This window comes from Alexandromys fortis, unplaced genomic scaffold, assembly GCF_014885135.2.
Source record: "Alexandromys fortis isolate MF-2015 unplaced genomic scaffold, M_Fortis_MF-2015_v1.1 scaffold_393, whole genome shotgun sequence".
In the NCBI taxonomy this organism is placed as follows: Eukaryota; Metazoa; Chordata; class Mammalia; order Rodentia; family Cricetidae; genus Alexandromys; species Alexandromys fortis.
The window spans coordinates 96,848-118,254 of NW_026068273.1; the positions used below are offsets into that span (position 1 = coordinate 96,848).

The window sequence follows — 21,407 nt, forward strand, 5'->3', positions numbered from 1 at the left end:
GCAAAGCTGCTGAAAGTGGGCCACACACATGGCTGTGACTTTTGGAGAGGAGCTGGGAGAGCAGAATCAGGAATTCATAAAACATTTTGATCAACAAAACTCCGGGGACGAGTATAGTGAGTTTTCCTCTGTGAAATTCAGGGTTTCTAATCTCTAATATCAGTAAACAGAAAAGCAGGGAGACAGACAGACACACAAATTCCAATCATTAGAGAGAACCTCTACATCACCCTTCTGTCCTGTGTCTATAACCTACAGTGTCCATCAGAGTTCGCCCATCACTCCAGTCAGATGTGAGAAAGTAATTACGGCAGAGAAGCCTAGCACGGCTGCTCCATAGGACACCTCCGTGGTCATCTCTGGAGACATTGGCTAAAAACTCACAGCCTAAAACACCCAGCAGGACAGCCTGCACATGCCCTCGCAGATCTCCCACCAGACCTAGAAGGCACAGGGCTCTGGGAGCTCAATGTCCTATATAGGAGTAACTTTTATTCTACACATTATTTTAGGAGCACCCAAAGATTTTGAAGAGACTTTTTGAAAAGTTAAATGGTACAAAAGCAGTCTCCAATGGCAAAAGAACCCATGATGAGTTTATTGAAACACTAAATTAATTTAGCAACTGTTGACTTCACAAACTCAAAAGCTAAGATTATGCTCTGCTAACACCTGAGCATTTAGCAATATCAGGCAAAGAGCAACACACACTACAACAGGATCCCCAGCACTGTGAAGCAACCTCAACCTTCCCTGAATCACCAATCAATCTTAACACTCCCTGCATCACCAAGTAACCTCAGCCTTCCCTGCATCACCAAACAAATTCAATACTCCTGGCATCACCAAGGAACCACAACACTCACTGTATCTCCAACCTCAACACTCCCTGCTTCACCAGTTATTAAAAAGCTGCAGACAGCTTGAAAACATCTGGACCTCCCTTTGTTCCTGCCAGATGATCTTGTCACTCTGCCCTAGAGAAAACTTCAACTATAAGCAAAGACTCCCTTAACTTCCACCAGAGGCCAAGACATATGCTTGTTCTCAGCACACATCTCCCCGCACACCCAGCAACTCCTGCCCTACTTTTCCCTGTGCCATCACCTTCTGCCCATCTGGCTCTTAATTCTCCTTTATCCTCAAAAATAAAAACATGTACACCAGACACAGGGATGCATATCTGTCATTGCAGCACTCAGGAGGCCAAGGCAGGATGATCAAGAATGAGTTCTATGCAATCCTGGACAGCAAGTTTGAAGTCAGCAAGGCTCTGTCTAACACACTCATGCACACGCATGTGTGCATGTGGACACACGCAGCTTTTATCTCTTTCAAGCGCTCTCTTGTAGTTACTGCTCCCTTGATGCTTTCTTCTTGCCAAGTAAACTGCCAAGCTACCAACACTCACATCTTCCCCCTTATTTCCCACTCACATTAACCAACTGCAAGCCACATCAATGAAACTGATCAAACCGTGGTCACCCAAACCCTTGTCACTAAGTCGAACATCCACTTATGATCCTGAACTCCTTATCCAAACCTCTCAGCAGCACTTACACTCTAGAATGCGGAGGCATCTGATGGTAATGACAAGAAGATATAATCCTAAAGTGTGCCTCCAGGGTGGCTCCAAATCCACTGGGACTGACAGTGAAGACTCGCCGTCAGTTATCAAAGGAGCAGACTCGGGCTCAAGCTCAGCCTCCTCTCACATTAGCCGCATGTCACTGAGCGGTTATATTCATGTCACTGTGTCTAATTCCACAGAATTCTGGGAAGAAGGGAAGTGTGCAGACACCATGAATCTCCAGCCTGAGACAGACATAGGTTAGAATGTTGCTGGTAAGCCACAGTCACATGCACAGATTTAACAGAAATGGATTAATCAAGATGTGAGTTAGCCAATAAGAGGCTAGAGCTAATGGGCCAGGCAGTAATTAAATGAATACAATTTCTTTGTGGTTATTTCAGGGGTTAAGCTAGCCGGGTGGCGGGATGCTGCCCGCTCCTCTTACTACAGGACTGCAGTCTCAGAGATGATGGAAAGTGTGCTGCCTGGGACATGCTGGCAAAGAAGGACACACACACATACACACACGCACACACACGCAGGCGGTGACAGTCAATGAGTTAGCTACATACAAATGTTCATTTTCATGAAAGAATAGAGACTAGCACACTAAGCCACCGATAATTATTTCTGACTATGAATCTATAGGTATGTTTTCATTTTACTATTTTAGCTTACTTTAATTTTCTAAGCTTTCTACAACAGATTAAGTATATTTTAAAATAAAAATTTGAAATTTTCATCACAAAAATGGATAAACATATGGTTAAGTGTCCAATAATTAGATGCTACTATGTTGTGAATTTCTAAGAGCCTGCAGAAAAAAGAGCCAGGAGCTATTGGATACAAGTGGCTGGCCTGCCCCTCTAAGAGGAAGGCATGGATGGTGGAGATTTAGTGAGCATTCCTTATCAGAATGTCTTCAGTTAAATTCAGCTCAGAACTGTGTCACCAAGAATCTGCATTACATTGGGAGCATGGGGACCATGGGAGAGGGTTGAAGGGAAGGGGAGAAGAAGGGAGGGAGCAGAGAAAAATGTATAGCTCAATAAAAAAAGAATCTGATAAATAAAAAAAACATTAAAAAAAAAAGAATCTGGATTACGTGCCTTAGGAGATGGCTCAGTGGTTAAGAGCAATGACTGCTCTTCCAGACTTGGGCTCAACTCCCAGTACCTACATGGCAGCTAGCTATCTGTAACTCCAAGAATTGACACCCTCACACAGACATACATGCAGGCAAAGCATTGATGCACACAAAAATAAAAATAAACTTTAAAAAGGAAAGAAAAGAATAAATGAATCTGTATTAGAGATGTCAGAGTTAGCTCACTACTTAAGAGCACTGACTGTTCTTCCAGAAGACCCCCAGGTTTGAGTCCCAGCACCCACACAGCAGTTCACGATCACCTGCAACCCTAGTGCCAGGGGATGTAATGCCCTCTTCTGGCTTCCAAAGGGCACCAAGCATGCACACTGTATGTAATCAAAACACTCATACAGGGGGCTGGAGAGATGGCTCAGTGGTTAAGAGCATTGTCTGCTCTTCCAGAGGTCCTGAGTTCAATTCCCAGCAACCACATGGTGGCTCACAACCATCTGTAATGAGGTCTGGTGCCCTCTTCTGGTCTTCAGACATACACACNAGGCCACCAGGCATGCTCTGTGGGATTGCACCAATGCATTGTCTCATGTATTTTTGAGGCAGTATGTAGGATTTTAAAAGTACTTTTTAGGGGGCAGGAGAGATGGCTCAGCGGTTAAGAGCATTGCCTGCTCTTCTGAAGATCCTGAGTTCAGTTCCCAGCAACCACATGGTGGCTCACAACCATCTGTAATGAGGTCTGGTGCCCTCTTCTGGCCTTCAGACATACACACAGACAGAATATTGTATACATAATAAATAGATAAATAAATAAATATTAAAAAAACACTCATACACATAAAAATAAAAATTAAGAAGAAAAAAATCTGAATTAGAGGTAGGCATAGCAACACACACTTTTAACCATAGTACTTATGAGGCAGAAGGGGGCAAATCTCTGTGAGTTCCAGGCCAGCCAGGGCTACAGAGTGAGAACCTGTCTCCATCATCATCATCAGTTGGAGCAGATGCATTAGCCCACGAACCAGCTAAGCCCTGCAGTTTGTCCTAATGTGCATGTGTGTTGGAGGAGTGCATGTGTGTAGAAACGTCAGGCCAGGTCAGCACTGCTGCACCAGCAAGGCAGCTGTCCTGTCACCAGGCTGCTCGCAGCACCAAGAGTGATGTGGGAGTGTCATATATCAATCTGTTGATTTCATTGGTTAAGTTATAATAAACCAGCTGCTTGGCCTCATGGCTTGGAACATAGATGGGAGGAGTAAACAGAATAGAATTCTGGGCGGAAGAGGAAGTGAGGTCAGACTCTGCTCTGCTCCCGGAGAGACCTGACAGCTCTGCTGGAGCAGAGACGCCATGCTCCGATCTCCTGGGCAGATGCATGCAATGAAGCTCCTCTCAGCTCCGAACCCAGAATGGACATAGGCTAGAATCTTCCCGGTAAGCGCACCTTGGGGTGCTTATAAACAATCTTTAGAAATGGGCTAGTCCAGGTGCGAGAATTAGCCTGTAAGGGCTAGAGTTCATGGGCCAAGCAGTTATTAAATGAATACAGTTTGTGTGTTGTTATTTCGGGCATAAGCTAGCCAAGCGGCCGGGGTGTTGGGGACGCAGCCCCGCCGCTCATATTTTCAACAGATGGCGCCCAGACGTGTGGACAACTGAATCCACAGAAAGCCTGAGAAAGCTTGGGAAAGAATGGAGTGAAGCATGTTTTCTTGGTAGCAGAAATTTCTTGGGTCTGCTCCGCTTGCTAGAAGCAAGCAAGCGCTCTCATCTAAGAGAGGCTTCCTGACTCAGCTTCAGCTGCAAAACCCTGCAGCTCATTAAGAGGTCCTGCCACGAAACACTTAAACGGCGTTGGTGAAAAACTGAACGCATGCTTTTCGGATTTCAGCCGTACCAGGAAAAAAGTTGTGCTGTTTTAAAATGCCGGCTTTCTGGGCCATCCTGCCAGGGCAAACTCTGACTGAGGCAGGAGGGCCAGCTACAGAGAGAGGACTTGAGTGTTGTCTGCTGAAGCTTGCTGGCTGGCAGGGACCTTGAAACGCCATAGAATTGTGGCTATAAACATGGCTACAGCCTGTATCTCCGCCATGAGGCTGGAAAGCAAGGAATGGACTGGATCTACCTGGCAAAGCCACGGCTTTAATCCTACTCATATTGCTCAGTAATTTAAAGGCTCGTGTGGTCAGAAAAAGAGAGATATACAGTAAAGAGATTCAAAAACAAAGAAAATTTTTAAATGATTTACAGTGTGTTGAAAATAATATGCAGACTAAAAGTTAAAATTCTTAAAGTAAAAAAAAAAGTAAGAAAGAGAGAAGTTGTACAGATCTCTGTGAGTTCAAGGTGTGGTAGCGAACACCTTTAATCCCAATGCCTGGAAGGCAGAGACAGGCAGATCTCTGAGAGTTCAAGGAAAGCCTGGTCTACAGAGTTATTCCAGGACAAAGATACGGAGAATATACAATAAAAGTAAAAATAAACGAAATAGAGGTTAAAATAAAGCATACAAAGATGTAAAATACACAGAGAATCTTGATATTGTATACTATTATGCTCTCTTTGAATTGTTTGAATGCTGAGGAAGGAGCAACAGATGCTAAAAGATATTTGCTTATAAATGCTGCTGAACTAATCCATCGTAGAGATTTTGATGCCTTGACTCTGAAATTTGGATCTAAGGACATGATGCTTTCGAAAGGAGTTTCCTATTTTGTTTTCACAGAGAATGAGACCCTGTTCATTTCTTCTATTCCGATATGGTATGATAGACCACGCCCTCCTGAAGGGTTGCTGTGAATACCTTCAGAAAATTGCTTCGCTCACCTGCCAACTGAGATGAAACTAGCACACAGGTTATACTATGAAAGACCTAAGTAACGACGCCCCCATTCAGCAGGAAGCAGTTTGGAGAGAAAAAACTGCACCCATGTTCCCAAATATGGTTTATAAATGTTCTTTTACATTTAAAGGGGGAGATGATATAGGTATGAATAATTTACATTGATATGGATTGATATGGATTTTGCTTTAGTGATTTAAATTTAAGGTTAATTTTGTAATGTATACAGGTTGTTAATGAATAATCATTAATAATAGTTAAGTTTGTAGTCATGTTAGTTAAGGTTTTCTAGATGTGCATAGATATATTTTAGATAGGCATTCTTCATATTTTTCAAAGATTATAGAATATGGCATTTTAAATGTTTTAATAACTTAGGACTTTTCATGACAATGAGACACTCTGCTCCTGGCAGCACCAATCTACTTCAAGAGGAAGATGGGCATCGAAGAGGATCCTTATGGAGTTTGATAGCCATTTGGGCAAGAAACTGCTCTTGCCTGGACTATTGCATAAACTGGACACAGAGAACCCGCAGAGAGAGGACTGCTGAACTTGCCTAAAGGTGAGATGATCTTTCGGGGTTCCTGATTCATGAAAGAGTCTGCAAGACATTCTTCAGGACAAGCAGATAGTGACTGCCTTTGAAAGTTCCTGCTTTGTGGAAATGTCTGCTGGAAACTATGGGCCTGTAGGCTGAAGATGGATGCCCCAACGGTACAGAGGAACTTTGGGTGACTGTCCAGGCAGCGAGATGTCTCTGTCATTTCTAGAGTTTGAGAGTTTGCTTATTTCTTATTTGTTTAGGTAATATTGTATCTTTCTGGACTGTTTGATGGAGTTAAGAATAGTTAGCTATAGTTATAGTTTTTCTTAGTTATGATATAGATTATTGTAATTTTTACTTGATAACTGTTTTGTTATATGTAATTTTGCTATGTTAAGTTAAAGCCTTCTTTTTTTTTTTTAAACAGAAAAAGGGGAAGTGATGTGGGAGTGTCATATATCAATCTGTTGATTTCATTGGTTAAGTTATAATAAACCAGCTGCTTGGCCTCATGGCTGGAACATAGATGGGAGGAGTAAACAGAATAGAATTCTGGGCGGAAGAGGAAGTGAGGTCAGACTCTGCTCTGCTCCCGGAGAGACCCGACAGCTCTGCTGGAGCAGAGACGCCATGCTCCGATCTCCTGGGCAGATGCATGCAATGAAGCTCCTCTCAGCTCCGAACCCAGAATGGACATAGGCTAGAATCTTCCCGGTAAGCGCACCTTGGGGTGCTTACAAACAATCTTTAGAAATGGGCTAGTCCAGGTGCGAGAATTAGCCTGTAAGGGCTAGAGTTCATGGGCCAAGCAGTTATTAAATGAATACAGTTTGTGTGTTGTTATTTCGGGGATAAGCTAGCCAAGCGGCCGGGGTGTTGAGGACGCAGCCCCACCGCTTCCTATTTCAACACAAGAGAAACAGGTTTTGCATTTTACTGAATACAGGGTGAAAAGGTCACCCCAAGAGAAAGTAAACAAATGGGAAGAATTCCTGGAAATATGTACATTACCTCTGAGGAAATCATACATGTGTGAGCACCCTCTCAGGGAGATAACAGGGCAGCTATGCATGGACAGGCAAACCTTTACGTGTGAGCCACATGCAGAAAGATGGGGTAGGGTGACATTGAAAAACTGAGAATGGAGATCTCCTATGCTCTTGGGTAAGTAGCCCCAACATAATAAAAATGGCAGTATTACCAAAAGCAATCTATAGATTCAATTGAAATACCCATCAAAAACCCAACATAATTCTTCACTGACCTTGAAAGAACAATATAGTCTTCATATGGAAAAACAAAAAGCCCAGGATAGCCAAAAAAATTCTGTACAATAAAAACTTCTGGAGGCAATACCATCACTGACTTCAAACTCTACTATAGAATATACAATACTATTGAATATAGAATACAGTAATGAAAACAGCTTGGTATTGGCATAAAAGCAGACAGGTGGACCAATGGAATCAAATCAAAGACACCAATATTAATCCACACAACTATGAATACCTGATTTTTGACAAAGAAGCTAAAATACGATAAAAAAAGAAAACATCTTCAACCAATGGTGCTGTCATAACTGGATATCAATATGTATAAGAATGCAAATAGATCCATATCTATCCCCATGTATCCTCAAGTACAAATAGATCAAAGTCCTCAACATAAATCCAGTCACACTGAATCTCACAGAAGAGAAAGTGGGAAGTAGCCTTGAATGCATGGACACAGGAAACCACTTCCTCAATATAACCTGAGCAACAATAAATAAATGGGACCTCCTGAAACTGAGAAGCTATGTAAGGCAAAGGACACAGTCAACAAGACAAAATGACAGCCAACTGAATGGGAAAAGATCTTCGCCAACCCCACATCAGACAGAGGACTAATCTACAAAAATATAAAGAACTCAAGAAACTAGACATCAAAATACCAAATAATCCAATTAAAAATGGGATACAGATCTAAACAGAGAATTCTCAACAGAAGAATCTCAAATGGCCAAAAGACACTTAAGGAATTTCTCAACATCCTTAGCCTCAGGGAAAGGCAAATCAAAATGACTCTGAGGTACCATCTTATACTATTAAGTATTAAGAATGGCTAAGATCAAAAACACTGATGATAGCTTATGCCGGAGAGGATGTGGAGAAAGGGGAATACTCCTTCATTGCTGGTAGGAGTGCAAACTTGTACAGCTGCTTTGGAAATCAGTATGACAGTTTCTCAGAAAATTGGGAATCAATCTATCTCAAGACCCAGTGATACCACTCTTGGGTATATACTCAAAGGATGCACACTCACGCCACAAAAACATCTGTTCAACCATGTTTATAACAGCACTATTCATAACAGCCAGAACACGGAAACAATGTAGATGCCCCTCAACCAAAGAATGGATAAAGAAAATGTGGTACATCTACACGATGGAGTAGCACTCAGCGATTTAAAAAAAAAAATGGCATCTTGCAATTTGCAAGCAAATGGATGGAACTAGAAAAAAACAACCCTGAGTTAGACAACCCTGACACAGAAGGACAAACACGGCATGTATCACTCACAAAGTGGATTCTAGACATAAAGCAAAGGATAACTGCCTACAGTCTACTACCTCAGAGAAGCTAGGCAACAAGGAGAACCCTAGGAGAAAAATACATGAATTCCCCCCTGGGAAGGGGAAATGGACAAGAATTCTTGAGAAAACTGAAAGCATGTCGGGGGGAGGAAGGATGGAAGGAGGAAGGATGGAAGGGAAGGGAAAGGATGGATGTGGGGAGAAGAACATGAGGGAAAGGGATGGTCAAGATGGGAGAAGGACAGAGAGGGAGAGCAAGGACAGTTATCTTGATTGAGAGAGCCATAACAGGATTAGCAAGAAACCTGGCACTAGGGAAACTCCCTGGAATCCACAAGGATAAACAATAGTCAAGAGGGTACCTGAACTAGCCTTCCCCTGTAACCATATTGATGATTACTTTAATTATCATCATAGAAACTTCATCCATCAACTGATGGGAATAGATGCAGACATCCACAGTTAGCACTGAGCCGAACTCCCTGACTCCAGTCGAAGAGAGGGAGGCTCGATATTATGAACAAAGGGGTCGTGACCATAATGGGGGTACCCACAGAAAACAGTTGACCTGAGCTAGTGGGAACTCACTGACTCTGGCCTGACAGCAAGGGAACCTACCTAGGACCAAACTGGGCCCACTGAATGTGGGTGACAGTGTGTAGCTTGGGCAGTCTGTGGTACCACTGGAAGTGGGACCAGATTTATCCCTTGTGCTTCAACTGGTTTTTTGGAGCCCATTGTCTTTGCTCAGCTTTGATATAGGGGGAAGGGCCTTGGTCCTGCCTCAAAGAGATGTGCCAGATGTTGTTGACTCCCCATGGGAAGCCTTATCCTCTCTGAGTAGTGGATGGAATATGTGGATATGTGGAAGATGGGGAGAATGGAAGGAGGGGAAAAAGAAACTGGGATTGGTATATAAAATGAGAAAAGATTGTTTTAAAAATAAATTTAAAAAACCAGAATGGTTTAAATTGTCACACATGACAGAGAAAGGGGGGAGAGAGGGGGATGGGGGGAGAGAGGGAGGGAGAGAGAGATTTATATAATCATTGCATAATTAGACAAACCCAGACAGTAAGCTACATGTAGTCATGTGAACATATAAAAAGGCTTCAAAAACACTCTCAAGCAGAAGGAAAAGTGAGAGAGCAGCAAGCAGGATACACTGAAACCCAAACCATTGCACTCTAGTGTTCACGTATGCCCACAAATGAAAAGGAAAAGCCAAGCTGTAGCATCTGTGCTTTCAGTGAGGAGACTGTCCAGCTAAGGAGGAGAAGGGAGCCCTTAGAACTGTTTCTGCTTTATGAACACATATTTTACTACTCATGTGATTTTTAAAATATAGTATTTCCACTCAAAAAAGATGAAGAAATATATGAACAGATTTCATTCTGTTCATCTTTCCAAAAATTTAAACAGATGTAGAATCAACCCAATTCTTACAATAAAAAAATGTTTGTTGGGCATAGTGGCACACATTTCTCATCTCAGAGATGGAGAGGGTGAGGTAGAAGGATCAAGAGTTCAAGGCTAGCCTGAGCTACACAGCAAAATCTTGCTTCCTGCCCCAAATTATTATTTTTTAATTAAAAGAGAAAAAAAGGAGGTCAGGAAGATAGTTCAGTGGCACTGTGACTGGCATGTGAGACCCTATGTTCAATTCCCAACACAAAGAGTAAGAAAAGGAAGGTGCGGTTTATCTGAACTACTAACACCATCCATAAAGGTTCAGTCATAAAAGTTCATAAAACATCTGTAATTCCTTCTGTAGTGTGTGATTTGTGGTAGAGGAAAAACAGACAAAAAGAATGGTTTCCTGACTTCATACATATATAAAACATATCCCAGTAACATTAGCCACTAACCCCTTGTCCCTCTCTAACCTACACACCAAGCCCCCATCCCTCTTTCATATCTGTGTTGTTTTTGTAAAGCACTTTTTTGTTGACAAAGGTTTCTGTTCTGCCTGGTCCCATAACCATTCGTCCCCAAAGAAACAAACAGAGGCCTACATTAATTATAAACTGGGTGACCTATCAACTCAGGCTCTTTATTAATTAACTTTTACATCTTATATTACCCATAATTCTTGTCTGTGTTAGTCACATGGTATGGTACCTTTTATTAGTGAGGCATTTTAATCTTGCTTCCTCTGCGTCTGGTTGATGATGGCAGACTGAGCCTTTCCTTTTCCCAGAATTCTCCTATTCTGGTGGCCCTGCCTATACTTCCTGCCTGGCTACTGGCCAATCAGCGTTTTATTAAACCAATACAAGTGACAAATCTTTACAGGGTACAAGACCATTGTCGCACAACACTCCCCACTTTTTTAAAAAACAAGAACTCTGAATCTCCTTTATTTAGCTTTTTTTCCTGACCATTATCCATAACTTGTAGCCAACACTCTAAACAAAGACAAACATCCATAATCAATTTGGGGGGGATGTGGGTATAGTTTTCTAGGCTACTTCCTGCTGATTGGGGGCACTGATAATCTTATGGGGACCTAAAGAAAATAAAAGATTGTGCTGCAGTTAGGTAGAAAAAGGCTTCCCCAAGTCTGAATAAACGGCATTCGCTTGATCTCCTATCGAATGACCCTGGTCTCTGTGTCTTGTGTTCAATCTCCAGGCCCTTGCCCAGACTCGCATTTGGTACAGCTGCGCGCGAACTGTACCGAGGGTGTAACACCAAAACCGGGTGTTACAATTGGAGGCCCCAGCGAGATGATCATCTTCGGCAACTAGACCCATCTGCGAGATCGGGAAGTAGGAAATCCCTGAGAGGTCGCCCTCGGGAAGACTGGCCAGCAAGGTAAGAAATTGTGTGGCGAGGGTGAATTGGTTATGGGTGCAAGTTATTCTGTTCCTATGTTGGAGGGCCGGTTAAGTTAGGTCTTTTGGAAAATAGAGGCACCGGTATTAAAGTTGAGACAGCAATAGAGACCATTAAGACAGTTTTAAAGTTTAGTCCCTGGTTCCTACATGCAGGAGGTTTTAACATTACTGATTGGGATCAGATAAAGGCTGACCTTCAAGATGCTCTGAAAGAGCGAGGGCCACAAGAAGTCCCCATGGCGATATTTTCACTATGGCGCTTGATCAGAGATGCTCTTCTTAGTGATGATGTTAGAGTCAAAGAGCAATTGGAGTGTTTAAACAAGACCCTTGAGGAGATTCAGGAAGTAGAATCTGTAAGTTCTATTAAGAGTTTTGAGGAACAGGAAGTTTTAGGAACAGGTAGTATTAGTAAAAATATAGAAGAAGAAGAAATTTTAGAAAAGGAGATCGCACTGATAAAAAAGAAGTTAGAGAAAGGAAAAAAAGGAAGCGAACGGAGATGTCTCCATGAGACCTCCTCCGCAAAATCCTGGTACTACTGCTTCTGCCCCAATAGACTTAGAGGCAGGAATCCGAGAGATCCGGGAGAGGTTAAATAAGCTAAGTAGAGAGAAGCAAATTGAGAAACAGATTTATCCTGTTGTGGAAAAAATTGATCAGCAGGGACAGAGGGCCAGGCAGCATAACCCTCTGGCCTTTAAGGACATTAAACAGTTAAAGGAGGCAGTTGTGGACTATGGAGCTCACGCTCCTTTCACTGTAGCTTTGTTGGAATCCTTTGCAGAACTCAACCTTATTCCCAATGATTGGATGCAGCTTTGCAGGGCTTGTCTTTCAGGGGGAGATTATTTGTTATGGAGAGATGAGATGCAGGAGAATTGCAAAAAGACTGCAGTCAAAAATGCTGAAGCAGGCTTCCCCCAGAATAATCTTGACATGTTAACTGGTGAAGGACAATATGCTGATTTAGCAGCACAGATTGTTTATGATCCTGCAGTTTATGCTCAGATAGCTGCAGCAGCCGTTAAAGCTTGGAAAACTTTACCTAACGAGAACAGCTTTCTAAGATCCTTCAAGGATCTTCAGAACCTTATTCTGAATTCATTGACCGCCTTCTACAGGTGGGAAGTCACATTTTTGGGGATGTGATTCAGCCATGCCAGTCGTTAAACATCTGGCCTTCGAAAATGCTAATAAGTTCTGCCAGGAAGTTTTACGCCCCCATAGAGATGGAGATTTGAATGACTTTATCAGATTATGCAGAGACATTGATGGCACTCACGTAATGGGCCAGGTAATTGTTTCTGCGCTCAAGGAAGGCCAAAATGGAGCTAGACCTAGAAATTGTTTTCAATGCGAAAGGTCAGGGCACCTCAAAAGGAACTGCCCTGCTGATATAGGAGCAATTAATCAGCCCCCCAAAATAAGCCAGGTATGCTGGTACAAGCCTTTAAAAGCTCTTGAGTTCAAGGCCAGCTTGGTCTACTTACTGAATGAGTTCCTAAAACAGCTAGAGGCAGGTTTGCTATAAAAAAATCTAGACTCAAAAGGCTACAACTTCAGGACAATAAAAGAAGGTTAAATGTGCTTCTTTTCCATTTTAAAATCTTGCTTCTTGGTCAAAAATCTTTTTTTTGTAGGCATATAAATTTATATCCAAGATAAATTAATTTCAGTACTATGGTTCTGTAGAAAAGTTTTAAAATCAAAAATTGTAATACATTCAGAAAATTTTAAAATTTAGGTTATCCTGAGTTTTTATTTCTTTCTATAAAGTTGAGGATTGTTCTTTCGATTTCTGTGATAAGTTTTGCTATAATTTTTAATGGACATTTACACTGAATCTGTAAATTACTTTCAGTGAGATTGTCATTTTTGCTGTGTTTCTTCTACTTTCCCAAGAAAATAGGAGATATTTTTGTTTTCTAATGTCTTAATTTTTTCTAAAAGGAGTTAAAATTCTTATCATACAAATTTTTCCATTTGTATGGCCCACTCTTGGGTAGGAATCAAATTGTCTCAACTTATGGCCCTTTCCTGCTGCCAGGTGTCACTTTGAGATGGACTACTGAGACTCAGGTGTCTTTCTAAATTTATCAAGGGCCAAAGTTACAAATGATAATGGTTAAAAATAAAAAACATTTTTGCCTTCACAAGCAGAAATGACGGGACTCAAACTTCTGTCCTGCTTGCTTAAAGTTACTCCAAGATATTTTGTGATACTCATGGATATTTAAAAGGATAATGTCTCATTTATCCTAAATGTAAAAGAGGTACATTTGGGTTATTTTCAGATTCTGGCTATGATAAAGTAATTCTGCTGTAAGCACGGCTGAGCACATGGTCTTATGGTTAAACAGCTTTGTGTTTGGGCCCCCCCCAAAAATATTTCTAAGTTTTAGGGTAGACATTTGCCTAATTTTAAAAACAGACAAAATGGGGGACCCCTCAATGCTGGGGGAGACTCTCACTAAATGGGGGACCCCTCAATGCTGGGGAGACTCTCACTCGGGTCTCGAAATGGCAAAGCCACCCATGGCTCGCTAGAGGCTTGCTGAGGTCGCACATGGCTTTGGTTGGGGGGAAGAGTTCAACCCCTAATGACCGGGAGTAAGAATTTTTTTTTTAAAAAAGGGGCCACAGCCCAATAATCTAAAAGGGTCATAAATTCCAAAAATCCAATGGTGGTTGCAGGAGGACAACCCCCTGCCTCAGGACCACTCCCAAGGTCGTATTCTGCTAGTTCCTAAAACAGTACTGTGATAATTACAGCCTGAAAACCTGTTTTTCGGGGTTAAGGTCTGGCTGGTGCAAGGTCGCTAAACAGGCTAGTCCTATATTTTTGATTCTCCTGCTGGAGGAGTCTGGATTTATCCAAGTTTTTCAATATTGTGTATGTTCCAAAAATGGCTGTACCAGTTTACACTTTCAGCAACAAAATTTTTTCTTTACCCACATTTTCTTAAGCATAATAATTTTTAATCTTGGTCATTTTTACAAGGATAAAATAAAATCTCAGAGTTTTTATTTACATTTCTCTGACGGCTAAAGGATGTTATGTTTAAGCATTTTTTTTTAAATGTCTCTCAGTCATTTTTAAGTTCGTCTGTTGAGAGTTTTCAGTTTAGGTCTGTAACAAATATTTTTATTGGATTAATGATAAGTAAAGATCTTTTCCCACTCTATAGTCTTATTATACAAAAGTTTCTCAATTCAGGAGATCTAATTTATGGTTTTTCCCAATGTTTATGCCACTGAGGCTATGTTTGAGATATGACAAAATGTATGCAATTTTTATATGCTGAGGCCTTTGACTCATTTAAACTTGAGTTTTATACATGGGAATGGATATGGATCTATTTTTATTCTTCTACATGTTGATGTCTAATGAGGCCAACATCATTAGTTAAAATGCTTTCTTTTTCCATTTTCCTATCTACAAGGCAGACTTACAACTTAAGAAAAAGATAGCTTATAAACTTTTAATTAGATATCCAATGGTTAAAGCCCTAGTTATAATATTCTTATGGGAGACCTTGAGCCGATAGGTAAAATTCTTTTATAAAACAATAAACCAGTTTCCAATAGAAGCACTGGCTTTGCTAAATTTTGCTCTGAGTTTTCAATTTCTCACAAAACAGGAATACCTTATAATCCTCAAGGACAAGCTATAGTCAAGTGAGCACATCATACGCTCAAAGCCTATTTGCATAAAACAAAAAAGGGGGAATATGGTTCCACCTCCAGAGAGCATTTATCTTTTATTTTATACATTTTAAATTTTTTGACTGTTGATGCTCAATCTCATACCGCCGCTGACAGGCATTGGCGGCCAGATTCTTCCAGTATGCCTCATGTAAAATGGAAGAATCTATCAAATGGCACCTGGTATGGTCCAGATCCCGTACTGGTGTGGGGAAGAGGGGCTGTTTGTGTTTTCCCGCAGGATGCTGACAATCCAATATGGGTACCTGAGCGGCTGGTGCGTGCTGTGGATTTTCCTGTCCAGAAGCCTGAAGACAGGACAGAGCCAAGAGATCAAGGAGATTCTGGCTTGTCAACTGAAGAATTGCGGGTTTCCTGAGGAGCTTGCTGCGGTGGTCCGAGTGCCAAGGATTGTTCCTCTACCCATCTACCCTTCCCATGATACTGGCAGCCATTGCTGTTGCTGCCACAGCAGCTAATGCTGCTGGATTTTCTTTAGTCAGTCAGTTGCTTCCTGCTAGCACAAAGATACCTTCTCAGGACAGGTTGCAAATGCCATAGCTAAATTTGAGCTAAATTTACATATGAATATTGCAGTTAATTTTGTTCTTGGTTGTGGTTAAAGACCACTGCTAGATGTTACAGTTTTAAGCTTATTGCTGTTATTCATGGACCCTGAGGTGTGCAATTTACAAATTGGCTCTTAAAATTGTTTTAGCTAGCTATACCAGGGTTCCTTTCACCAGTGCTGAGACCTTACTTAAAGGGCTCCAATTTTGGGCAGAATTATTAAGGACTGAGCAGGCACAGTCTCCTTATGGGATGCTTATATATGTGCTGGAACATCATCTTCATAGTTATGATGCCAGAGCCAAAGGCAAGCTCAGGTCTATGTTGCCACATGGCAAGTCCTCTTAGCTATTGCCCCAGAGAATCTTTCAGCACAAATCTGGCTGAACTTGGTGATGAATGACTAGTGAGCCAAAGATGGGAAAGGCTTTTGGGGGGCTGCCTCAACCTAAGACAGGAAATGTGTTTTGACCTGGATGCTTTCCAATGACGGGTAAGGGGTATTGCCTGACGTCCAAGGCCACCCAAGACAGGCCTAGTCATAATTTATATTAAGGGGGGACCTGTGGGGCCCTGGTCTCCCTTATTCCTGGGGTGCATTGGCGGGGACAGTTTGTTATTTGTTAACTAAGCTTCCTGTGTGTTTCCGTGCTATCCCTGCCCCACCTGGTGATTTAGCTGCAGGCAATCTTCTCCATTGTTAATATGGTAATTTCCCACCTCCCTGGGCGGAGAGATCTTTGTGCTGCAGTTAGGTAGAAAAAGGCTTCCCCAAGTCTGGTCTCTGTGTCTTGTGTTCAATCTCCAGGCCCTTGCCCGGACTCGCATTCGGTACAGCTGCGCGCGAACTGTACTGAGGGTGTAACACCAAAACCGAGTGTTACATAAGATTATGGTCAAGTCCTGAATGTAAGGCTTGATCAACTCAACTAGCAGTCTTGAGGTTGTTCTAGATGTAGAACTCAGAGAAAACTCCAATAGAGATCCTCTGAAATGTTGGATCATCTGGGCTACCCACTCCTATTGGAGGTTTTTCAGAGTGTCTTGGTCCATCAAACCACATTTGTCTGGAAGGAATCCACAATTTCTCATCTTCAGTGGAAACAAAAGCAGAACCTCTTTTCCAAAGCAACATATCCTTAGACCCCATTTTTGAAGTCAAGATACCTTTAAAATACATATGTTGGTTTAGCTTAGCATCTCATACAATGCAATGTCTCTCTGAACTTAGCTCATTCATAGTCAAAAAATTAAAAGAAAATATAATAATATATATAATCCATACTCTGTATATATTCCATCTTTATGTGGCTTATTTTTTTACTTCTTTAATCTATGACTGTCCGTACACTGTCTTTTTAAAGACTTTGTTTTATTTTTTAAAATCATTCACTTTAAAAATAAAAAAAACTATCTCTCCTAAGCCTATGTACATTTATCTAACACTGTGACCCATTTAGAGGTCTTTTACATCTGAATTTGTCATTATTGCATATCTGTAATAATTTTCTGACCAGGAGTGCTTTAAAAATGGTAGGTAGCTTGGTCTCAGCAGCCCTGGATGCTGACTCCACCTCTCTCAGGTTTTCAATATGGCAGAGGTAGTTCACCATCTGCTCTGGGACTGCTGGGTGGGAGCCGTCCTCACAAACACGACTCTGGGCATACAGCACATAAACCCTTTCTATCTGAGTAAAATCTAAATCTGCCATGTATCACACTGTGTAGCCTGGAAATATCTGTGTATGGTGGCAGGAATCCGCCATGCTTTCCTGCCTGTGGACGTCTAGCAGACCTGATCCCACTGCCTGCACAGGCAGGGACTGCTGAGCCACAGGCATGGTCTCAGCTACTCACCTCCTGACTCCTGAGTGGGCACACAGGCATCCAGACCCAAAGTGAATGGTGGACATCAACTCCCAAAAGGAGCCAAAGCTGTTCCTGTAACTAGCAGAAACCAGAAACTGCACAATTCTTGCCACTAAAGCTGAGTCAGGAAAACTCTTAAAGGAGCTGCATCTCTGCTTGCCGCCAGAGTGTGTTTGTGCATGTCTAAAATTCCTTCCCAAACTCTCTCAGGTTTTAAGTGGATTGAGTTGGCCATGTTTGCACCAATTGTTGACAGAGGTTTCTGTCCTGCCCAGTCCTGCAGTGTCTGAAGATATTTCTGATCGTCACAAGTTGGGGTTGGAGACAAGTGGAGGGTGCTACTAGCATCTAATGGACAGAGTCTAGGGATGTCCTACATCCTACAATAAGACAGCCCCCACAGAAAGTATTGTTCATCTCAAAATATCAATACTGTCAGTTAAGAAACCCTGCTCTAACTCTAAAATTTTAATACTATTTTGAATATGAAAAAAGACTTCAAAAAAGTAAAAGTCAACAATATAGATCAGGGATGTAGTTCAGTGGTAGAGCACTTGCCTAGCAGAAACAAGGCCTTGTGTTCCATACCCACCATTCCCTCAAAGAGTAAGAATTAAATGTATGGCAGGGAAGTGGTGGCACACGCCTTTAATCCATGCACTTGGGAGGCAGAGACAGGCAGATCTCGGTGAGTTTGAGGCTAGCCTGGTCTACAGAGCAAGTTCCATGACAGCCAGAGCTGTTACACAGAGAAACCCTGTCTCGAAAAACCAAAAGAATTAAATGTGTTATTTTAAAAGTAGAATTAAATGAAGAATATGAACTCTGTAGTCTTAACAAATTCATGTTAGAAACCTAGTTACCAATTTTGTTGCCCCATACAGGTTATTCAGTTTCCTCATGTATAAAATTCTAACTAAACACAAATCTTTTAGGATTTCTGTTAAAACTAATCAATTTAGTCCCAGTGCTCTGCCCTCTTTCGGTCTGGTAGAGAGCATGGCAGAGAATCACTAGACATCAGTTTCTGTCCCCTCATTTCTGTCTTTAACTCCATTTACCCCAAATCCTAGTCCCATCCCAGAGACAGGGATTGGTATACAGTCATGCATATTGTGAAACATTAAGCAAAACCACTAACGACACAGAGGGATACAGGGACCAAAAGTTTTATTTAAACTATTTCAGCCACAATTTCCCCATTTTAAGAATAAAAACCTATTGTAAGCATATAATCCTTTTTAACTTTTAATATAACCTCCCTCTCATAACTATAATAAAGTGACCACAGGAGAGACAGCAAAAGCAGAGAGGATCCCAATGGCTCAGAGCATTGTTCTAGGCTGTGTCCTAGTGCTGTGATAAACACTGCGGCCAAAATCAACTTGGGGATGAGAGGGTCTATTTGGTTTACACATCCCAATCACAGGGAAGCCAAGATAGAAACTTAAAGGCAGGGACTGCTAATACAGAGACCATGATGGAAGGCTGCTTACCGGCCTGCTCATGGTCAGCTGCCTTCCTGATACCTCACAGGACCACCGGCCCAAGGGTTGTACCAACTACACAGGACTGAGTCTTCTTACATCAGTCACTAATGAAGAAAATGCTTCTCAGACTTGCCTATAGGTCAATCTTCGAGAGGTATCCTTCCTCTAGATGACCATAGCCTGTGTCAACTGCCCAAAAACAAAAACAGAAAACACATGCACAAGTATGAACCCCCACAAAGTAGGGGACCTACTTTGGTAGTGATCCTGTATGTGATGTAGGTCTCCATTGTACAGACATGCTTTTTAGGATCATCAACCGTGACAAAGAGATCGCGAGTTTCACCATCAATGTCATCATCAAGCTGGAGTCTGTTCAGAAGGGAAGATGATGACGCTGGGCTCGAAGTGCCTGCTGGAGTACCACCATTAGGCAAAATGAGATCCTGGAAGAAGAGAATGTAAGACTTTAAGACAATCCTGAAGCCATTTTTGACAATTCTGAATCCTTTCAGCCTCTGTGCCATAGTGTTTTCCCTCCTCCCCTGGGAACCAAAGACCTAACAGCTACACTCGCACGTACTCAGTTCCTGAACAATTACCCATGTACATATGCTTTGGTTCTGTCCCCTGGGAAACGGGGTCAAAATGACCTCTTACCTCATCTGATCTGGCAACAGCTCTCCAGTCAATTATTGGTAATAGCCCTTTCGAATAAGCCAATCAGAATAGTCAAAGAACAACCCCCCTTGCTTCTGTAGCCCTTTAAAAGTAGACTGTACCAGTTATTCGAGGTCCCTCGGCTTCCCGAATGCTGGGGGACCCTGTCATAACAGAATTAATAAAATCCTCATGCTTTTGCATTGGCTGTAGTGTGTGAGATGGTCTCTGGGGGCGACTCCTTCTTGGTGTTTGGACGCCAGAGTCCAACAAGAACAGTCTTAGAAATCACACAAATGGAGAACCTCACCAAACCACAGCTGCTGCAGCCACACTATGAAAACTTCAAAAACAACTGCCAATGGCCCGTGTTTCTCTTCACTCCATGTGTCACAGGAGGAACTCAAGTAGAAACTGATGCAGAGGCCATGGAGGGGTGCTGCTCACTGGCTTGCTTGCCACGGCTTGCTCTGCCTGCTTTCAAATAAACCCTAGGATAACTTGTCCATGGGTGGGCTTCACCCTCCCACATCAATCATTAATCAATACAATGCCCCACAGACTTGCCTATATGCCAGTAAGATGGAGGTGTCTTCTAGATTGAGGTTCACTTTCCCAGATGGTTCTAGCTTGTGTCAAGTTGACAAAAAGCTAACCAGATCTTAGCCTCTCATGCTATCTGTCCCGTTTTGTATTTAAAATTTCACAGTAAAAAAAATTTTTTTAAAGAGATTGTCAGAGGGAGAAATGTCAGGAAGGAAGGAAGGAAGAAAGGAAAGAAGGAAGGAAGGAGGGAGGGAGGGAGGGAGAGAGGGAGAGAGGGAGAGAGGGAGGGAGGGAGGGAGGGAGGGAGGGAGAGAGGGAGGGAGGACGGACAACAAACAACAGTTCTCATTCTCTTTCCACCATAGGATGAAGGCCTAAGGCTATCTGGATAAATTACATGTTAAGAATTTGTTACAAATATAGTATCCTATTTATGTTTGATTTTATTTTGGGTTTTTCGAGACAAGGTCTCACTGTGTAGCCTTGGTTATTCTGGAACTTGCTCTGTGGAGCAGGCTTGGCCTTGAACTCAAGAGATTCACCTGCCTCAGAATGCTGGGATTAAAGGCCTGCGCAGCCATCATCCAGGGTTTTTGTTACTGTTGTTGTTGTCATTTGTTTGTTTTGTTTTTTTTTTTTTGTTTTGCAAACATAGTATATTTAAAAGTTGTGGTGGTTTCAAAGTAAATGGCTCTCACAGGCTCCACAGAGAGTGGCACTATTAGGAGTTGCAGTCTTGTTGGAGCAGGTGTGGCCTTGTTAGAGGAAGTGTGTCACAGGGGATGGACTTTCAGGTTTCAAATGCTCAAGCCAGGCCCAGTGTCTCTCTCTTTGTTGTGGGAGGTCCTTCCGCCCCTCCAACCAATAGCTGCTGAGATACCAGCCCATTGGGGCGTGGTTTCTCTCCCTTTAAAAAAATGGCTACTTGCCGGGCTATGGTGGCGCATGCCTTTAATCCCAGCACTCGGAAGGCAGAGGCAGGCGGATCTCTGTGAGTTTGAGACCAGCCTGGTCTACAGAGTGAGTTCCAGGACAGGCTCCAAAGCCACAGAGAAACCCTGTCTCGAAAAACCAAAAAA

General features: G+C 42.2%; 1 protein-coding gene across 2 annotated transcripts in view; it reads right to left on the reverse strand.

Moving 5' to 3' along the window:
- Positions 1 to 21,407, reverse strand: part of Snx30 (sorting nexin family member 30) — a 127,883-nt gene that overhangs the window by 42,794 nt on the left and 63,682 nt on the right. For both annotated transcript variants that reach the window (XM_050132046.1, XM_050132045.1), the window contains exon 2: positions 19,377 to 19,568. In XM_050132046.1, coding sequence (XP_049988003.1) covers positions 19,377 to 19,568 — 192 coding nt within the window. The remainder of the gene's footprint in view (positions 1 to 19,376; positions 19,569 to 21,407) is intronic.